Source organism: Lynx canadensis, chromosome F1 (genome assembly GCF_007474595.2).
Source record: "Lynx canadensis isolate LIC74 chromosome F1, mLynCan4.pri.v2, whole genome shotgun sequence".
NCBI lineage: Eukaryota > Metazoa > Chordata > Mammalia > Carnivora > Felidae > Lynx > Lynx canadensis.
In genome coordinates this window covers 48,189,783-48,197,499 of record NC_044319.2, presented here as the reverse complement: position 1 = coordinate 48,197,499, position 7,717 = coordinate 48,189,783, and the positions used below count along the sequence as shown (strand labels likewise).

The following is a 7,717-nucleotide window of genomic DNA, read 5'->3' as shown; positions in this document are numbered from 1 at the left end:
AGGTTGTGTTTTTTTTTTAATCCTTAATTTTGATTAAAGCTAGACTGGCTCTCTCCAGAGATACTGCCAAAATTTGGAAGATCATCACCTAAGAAGCACACATTATTGGGATGTCCAGATATACTCTTACTCATTTTACCATACGCAGTTTTCCTTCGATACAATATGATACTTTAGTATCAATGTATTTACATGACATTATATTATTGTACTAACTATACTTCATGTCCTTATAGTTTTAATTGCAGTAATAGTTTAATGCAGTAAAATACACAAAATCAGTTTGATATATTATATTCTTAATAAAAATTAATACTCATGGACCCCTTAAAATCATCTTGTATATCACCAGTAGAATGTCTAGCACACAGCTTGGAAAATGCTAACACGGAAATTTCTCGTCATGGAAGTGGGAAAAATTCAAGATGTATTTTCTTCCTACCTATATATATATATATATATATTTGTGAGAGAGAGAGCATGAGCATGGGAGGGGCAGAGAGAGAGGGAGACACTGAATCCGAAGCAGGTTCCTGGCTCTGAGCTGTCAGCACAGAGCCTGATGTGGGGCTCAAACTCACCAACTATGAGATCATGACCTGAGCGGAAGTCGGACAGTCCACCAACTGAGCTACCCAAGAGCCCCAGATAAAAGGTATTTTATTTTACACTGCTTTCTGAAAGGAAAAAAGAACTTTTTCAAATATTGTGATCAGATGAATTTTGTAGTCAGGGACTATTCAAAGCATTGAGGATATACATGTCTAGTACTGAATTTGTATGTGATACAATAAATACGCCAAATGAAATATTTTATTGAAATGTGCAATTTTTTATGAAGAAACAAGCATCCCCTAGAACCAAAGGTTGATGCTGCGAATACTTTAGACATGTGGTATATATGTGTGTGCCTCTGTAGGTTAAATTTTCTCTTTCTTTTTATCAAGTGACTTGTTCTCATTTGGTTAAGTTTCAACCACAAGACATCACTGCATGCTTCTTTTCTTTTTTTTTTTTTCAAGATACACGTCATAACACACCAAGAAAGGGGGAACTTCCAGTGTCTGTGGTAACATCACTTGATAAACAGACTCATTTGAACAGCACGAGCCTGTCTGCCTTTACTATATAAAGCCGCCCAGACGTTGACCAGCAGATATTTACGGAGTGAGGACTATGCGAGCAGCAGCGATCTCCACGCCAAGGTTAAACAAAATGCCAGGGATGTTCTTCTCTGCTAATCCAAAGGAATTGAAAGAAACTGACCATTCACTTCTAGATGACAAAACTCAAAAAAAGAGGCCAAAGACTTTGTAAGTTCATTTTGTGTGTCACTTTGTGGATTTTGACTTAGATTATCTTTAATGGCAGAAGGATTGAGAATGAATAGAAGAAAATATGAGCAGTTAGCTTAACTAGATCAGAGAAATTAGCTGTTGTATATGTATATATGTGTATGTCTAAAAAATAAATCATGATAGGCCATTAAACTATGTGGAAATTTTTGCAGACTTTGGCTCATAAAAAGTAGCTCAATCTCAATACAGCAAAATGTTATAACAACAATTTTTATTATTGCCTTGTTCCTTGAGAAGTTTATTTCATGCTCCTTTTACAAATAATATGTATTCTAATAAGGAAATATGAATATTCATATTTGTGTCTTTTGTAGTGGGATGGATATGAAAGCATACCTGAGATCTATGATCCCACATCCAGAGTCTGGAATGAAATCTTCTAAGTCCAAAGACATGTATGTACATTAATACTGCTGACTTTTCTTTTTAAGAGTAGTCTATGCATTAGCTAGCTCTATATTCTAGCAAGTGATTAATATTGCACATACTAGATTTCATTTCTTTTAAGTAACCAGCCAAATAAGAGTAGACTACTTAGTACGAATGTAAACTAAATGTCAACATGTGTGTACATAATTTGCAATTTATTATACTGCTGGAGTATATGTATTTGGATTTCTTCATACTTTGTTGGTAGATATTTTTCATATTTATAGTAATTTTAAGGGAAGTTTTGTTTTCTTACAGACAAATTTTTAAAAAAAAATTATAGAACTAGAATCTTAGTTTGTGGAATTACCAAAATATAGCAGCCATTCTGATTTTATTTGTGATTACACAAAAAAGTTCACTAATTTATGTAAATTTTGTCCCCAGTAGACTCTCTGCTAATGAAGTAATGCAGTGGTCTCAATCTCTGGAAAAACTACTTGCAAACCAAAGTAAGTGTGATTAACTGCTAAATGTTTTGGGTTTAGCTCAATACACTAATACATTGAATGACTTCAATAACATATCGTCTTCTGGATAAGAGTGTGTGAAAAGGTGTATTATAGTTTTTCTGTAGTCACTAATGGCTTCAGTATATTATGTCTCATTGTAGTGTAAAGACCTGGTACTCAGTTCTGCCACTATCCTTCGGACAAATTTGCCAAGATGATTAGGTATTCCCTTGAGTCATTACAGGAGTGAAATTTAAAATTATGCTGAGGTTCTGAAGTTTCAAGTTTTTTAACATAAACCAAACATCTCAACATGTGAACTGCCATTCTGAAAGCTCCCTATAGAATGTATTTTTGTAACTGTTGGATGTAAGAAGTGGGATTCATTCAATTAATTAACTACTGTATTATCCATACATTCATTAATTTACTCATTTAGCTCACTTTTAAGTGGCAGGCATTTTAGAAGCACCAAGGATTAAAAAACAAGGGCACAGTGCCTTGTTGCCTTGAAGGAAGTTGAGACACATAATACATAATTGCATTATATGTAACATGATATATGATAACACAGATAGGATTAGAACAATTTTTAAACAGTCTTGACGGGGAGTTTCTGATAAGACAAGGTAAAGAATGAAATCAGCTTGCCTTTCCCCAATCATAGGCATCAGAGTTCTCTTGGGATTAAGACCTTGCTCAGAGGTATGGGTGAGCAGAGTGGTCTCCAGAATCCTTGCTTGGGGGTCAAGTTGTTCAATATCCTTCATCCATCTTATTATCTGACTTAGTTTACAATCCAGCCAAATAAATAAATGGCATAGAAATGGCCCATTTAAAAGCCTCAGTAACACGAGCAAATATAATCGGCACATCAGCACATTTTCTGACTAATAAGAATTGGATGGGGAAATTATATTTGGTAATAATGAACATGATGTTAATGACTTTCGCCAATGTTTGCTTTCCTAAAATACTCTACAGTCTGGTTAGGAGTTAGTATTTATAAGAAAAGAGATTATTTTGTAATCACAAGAGCAGAATTTTAACTTAATTAACAGATGGAAGCAAAACACTGTTCTGTAGATCACTAAGTAGCTGTGTGACTGTGGATAGGTTTGTTTGGCCCCAGATAAACTATAAATGAAAGAACCTCTGAGGCCTTCCCATCTCTATAAATTATGACACAGCTATTTCAGCATTAGCCATCTCTTATCTTTGTGCATAGGCAATGCAATAGTATTTTTCTTGTATTCATTTACCGGCTCAATTAATTTAATTAGATCACTACCCCCCCTGTATTTTTAGTTGGTCAAGATGTCTTTGGAAGTTTCCTGAAGTCTGAGTTCAGTGAGGAGAACATTGAGTTCTGGCTGGCTTGTGAAGACTATAAAAAAACGGAGTCTGATCTTTTGCATTGCAAAGCAGAGAAAATATATAAAGCATTTGTGCATTCAGATGCTGCTAAACAAGTGAGTATTATCTTCATTACCACCAGTTTATGTTTAAGGAACTTAGATGCAGAAATAGCATTCCACACACATAGCAAGATTACATCTTTTTTAAGTGTTATAATTTCATTGTTAAGTACTTAGGTATGTTCATATACTTCAGTGCAATAATAATCTAATTTTCTATATTTATATATATTTGAAGACAGTAGGATGAAAAGACTGATTTTGAAAATTAGCTAATGTGACAGGGGGTGGGTAGGACTACCAGTATTATTAGCCAGAATTGCATATCAGAATGTCCTTAATGAGATGCTCATCTTACATTAGGATAAAACACAGATTAGTATGTATCACAAACACAATTGCAGCAGCAGAAATATTTTCAGTTAGTAATGTACCCACCTTCCCATGAAATATTCTTGGTTCAAGCAAAAAATAGCTACACAAAGTGTCCTCTCCTATACATTTTAAATGACCATATCACTTTTTCTGTTGCATGTATCACCTTGTATGGATATTTAAATTTTTCACGCCTGCCTCCTTTGCATCTCCCAACTATACTATAAGCTAACTTGGAACAAAGAATTTTGAGAGGATATTTCTTCTTACCTCCTTCACATCCAGTATAGGGCTGGTTTAGAATAGGCATTTAAGAGATACTTGAACTGATATAAACGAGGGCTTAACGCCATGGTCTTGAGGTGCTTCAACAAACATAGTTATATCATAAAATGTGCAATAAATTGGAAGTGCATATTAACTAGTGAGTATTTGTTTTTAGATCAATATTGACTTTCGCACTCGAGAATCTACAGCCAAGAAGATTAAAGCACCAACACGAACGTGTTTTGATGAAGCCCAAAAAATTATATATACTCTTATGGAAAAGGACTCTTACCCCAGATTTCTCAAATCAAATATTTACTTAAATATGCTGAATGACCTTCAGGCTAATAGTCTAAAGTGATCAGTTCCTAGCTGGAGAGAAATGAAGATGGTTTCGAGGACAGAAGGAATGTGCTACTTAATGGCTCCCTGGGTGAACAACCTGGCCCTTTTGAGTGACTCCACAGGCCCAGGGGAAGAACAAATGATTCAACATGGATTCACATGGAAGTTATCCAGGCTCAGGATCAAAGAAACATGAGCAAGATGAAACCCAAGAGACAGTAAAGGGAAGGAGACACTGTGGTACTGTCTCCTTCATACAGTGGACATATCAGAAAAATCTCTCAGAACTGAGAAGGCTGGGAAAATCCAGTTACACAGAAACTGTGAATAAAGATTTTGAAACTGATTGAAACATCCTATAAGCTTCAAGGTCAGCTTATATTTATGCTACATATTATTATATAGAGATTTATTGAGCTGCTAACAAGTCTTTAACTTGGATGACTGTTTGGAAAATATGTGTTCGAAACCACCGTTGCTATTTTTCATGCCAAAGGGTTTTTGGTGTTGTTTTATTTTTTTTGGTTTGTTTTTGACTTGAAAGAGATGAAGAAGAAAACAATGTATTAACTTAAGCTGTTGCTCTTAAAACTGGGAAGTCAGAATTTGTAAATTTCACAGTGTCAGTAATAAATGAGTTTTGTATTAAAAATATATAGAAGCCATTTCTGTTTACATTTCTTCGCTGTTTTTAAAAACTGGTATTTATTCCTCAGATTTAACAAAAATTCAAGCAAGTGTCTTTTTACTTTCTATCATCTCTTCAACAACTAAAACTATCATACAATTAATCCTATATTTATGTATTATATGTATCTATTAGACAAAGTTCATTGGTTTTCTCTTTGTTATCACAATGCATAAAAATCAAACAAACATGTTCTCATATGGTCAAGATTCAAATAGACGAGAAATTGAAGAAGTCATATATATATACGCAGTAATAATTTATCTATCTATCTATCTATCTATATATGACTTCTTCAATTTCTCATCTATTTGAATATAGATGAACTATTTGAATATATATGAACTATTTGAACTATATATATGTGTGTGTATATATATATATACACACACATATATATATACACACATATATAGTTATTTATTTATTTTGAAAGACAGAAACTGTGAGTGAGGGAGGGCCAGAGAGAGAAGAGAGAGAGCCAGAATCCCAAGCAGGCTTCACACCACAGCCCTATGGGGGGCTCAAAGCGGGCCTCAAACCCACAAACCATGAGATCATGACGTGAGGGAAGTCAGCCGCTTAATCAGCTGAGCCACCCAGGTGACTGAAGAAGCCTTTTAAAAGGGGATAGAATAGTTATTTCAAGAAGTAACTTCATTAACAGTTGAGATTTTATTGTAATTGAGTTTATAAAACTCAATCCTATGAAAGTTGAGACTCAGATTAAACCACTAGTTTTCAAATTTAGCTATCAAAATTACTTAGGATGTTTAAGAAAACAAAACAGAACAACAAAAAAAAAACACCTTTTTCAGACCTTATGCCAAATTGACTGAATCAGAGTCTCCAAGGGATAGGGTATGAAAATCTATATTTTAGAAAGAAATCCCAGGTGATTCAAAAGATAATTCAGGGTTGGGAACCCTAAGATTAAGTGAAAATCACACTCCCAGGGATTGCACAGAAATCTGACTGCTCTTTCTGCGATGTGACACTGCCCCCCACTGACCAGAACACATTTCCTAAATCACTCAAGTCTGTAAATAGTCTTCCAAAGTGTCAAATATGAAAGTAAGACTACTCTATAGGGATCACCTACAGAGAGCAGAAAAATAACCAAGATGATGCACATACTAGCACATAGCTGTATCTTCCCATGTGCTTGTGTTTCATATCTTACTGAATAATCAGCCCCCAAAAACCACAGTGAAATATGATGGATATTCTCAATATAGGCTTGCCCAGTCATCAGGTCCAGAGCTAAAGTATGGGGCAATACGCAATAATATTTTAAAAGTATTACTCTTGTGTTTCCATGGAATAGAATCCATATTGGCTCCATCTTAAGCTTTGTTTCATGGTTGAGCAGATCACATCGTAAGAGAAGCTTAGGAAGAATTCAGGTTTATAACAATAGTAATAATCAAGTATTTCTCTCCCTTACTCATTCCATCACCAAGTTCTGCCAATCTTCCTTCCACCACCAGTGTGGGGAGCTGGCATATCACCTGCTCTTTCTCTATAACCACTGCCTTAGGCTCTCATTGCTTGCTAACTCATGTGCCTTGTTTTCCCTCTGCCAGCCTCTTCTCTTCAATCCGTCCTCTGAATAGCCACAAACATCCCCTTCTGATTTGACCGTGTCATTTCTCATAACATATAGAATAACTTCAAATTTCTCTTTCTGGAATTGAAAACACTCTCAGTTAGACTTTGGTGGTATAATTCCCATTGCTCCTCTCTAGTTACTTTCTTACCTTCATGTCATACTGGATGGTCTTTTCTTGAATGAGTCCTGGGCTTCACTATCTCCAGGCTTTTGGTTAATTTCTACTATCCATCTAAAATGCCTTTGCCTCCCTCCTCCCAGTTTTCAAAATCCAGCCAATTATTCAAGGCCCGGATAGAATAACTCGTCCGCAAAGGTTTTCTAAAATCTTCCATCACTATGTAGTTATTTTCACTGTCTAATGGATATGAACTGAGCGAGTCCATATAAACACAAGACACTCTGCTTCTATTTCCAGTACTACTGTCACATTAAATAGTCCAGGCCCTTCAGACTTCGAGGCATGAGAAGTGCAACTGTCCAAGATACACACTGGTCACAAAATAAATGCTTCTGGTCTTTGTCTTGTTAAGATGCCATGTTAAACAGCCATCCAGTTTTTGGCCAGATGGTCAAAACAAACATCTAAGACACCTTCTCATTTTCAAAGAAAACCAAATAAAAATAAACAAAAACTCATCATGACAGCATAGATTCAAGATATTAAAAAATACTTGAAAAGATAATTTTCTTACACTGGCACTTTTCTTATGGTGTGACTGTTTTATAATACTATTCATAGTATGTGATTAGCTCTCATGAATCTACTATTT

General features: G+C 35.1%; 1 protein-coding gene across 2 annotated transcripts; it reads left to right on the top strand.

Moving 5' to 3' along the window:
* Window positions 1-1,079: 1,079 nt before the first annotated feature.
* On the top strand, window positions 1,080-5,298 carry RGS1 (regulator of G protein signaling 1). Of its 2 annotated transcripts, none has more exons than XM_030302848.1 (5): window positions 1,080-1,313; window positions 1,673-1,753; window positions 2,178-2,239; window positions 3,548-3,711; window positions 4,475-5,298. In XM_030302848.1, exons 1-5 carry the CDS (start codon window positions 1,177-1,179, stop codon window positions 4,658-4,660), a joined length of 630 nt encoding a protein of 209 aa, XP_030158708.1. In that variant the 5' UTR covers window positions 1,080-1,176; the 3' UTR covers window positions 4,661-5,298. The 2 variants fall into 2 exon arrangements, with proteins under 2 accessions (XP_030158708.1, XP_030158707.1); XM_030302847.1 differs by having other exon boundaries at window positions 2,175-2,239.
* The last annotated feature ends 2,419 nt before the right edge of the window (window positions 5,299-7,717 follow it).

Excerpts from the sequence above, each read along its gene's own strand:
- RGS1 (XM_030302847.1), top strand. The coding sequence starts at position 1,177 with ATGCGAGCAGCAGCGATCTCCACGCCAAGGTTAAACAAAATGCCAGGG. Across the intron at positions 2,240-3,547 it reads AAAACTACTTGCAAACCAAA|TTGGTCAAGATGTCTTTGGA; the intron begins GTAAGTGTGATT and ends CTGTATTTTTAG. Across the intron at positions 3,712-4,474 it reads ATTCAGATGCTGCTAAACAA|ATCAATATTGACTTTCGCAC; the intron begins GTGAGTATTATC and ends ATTTGTTTTTAG.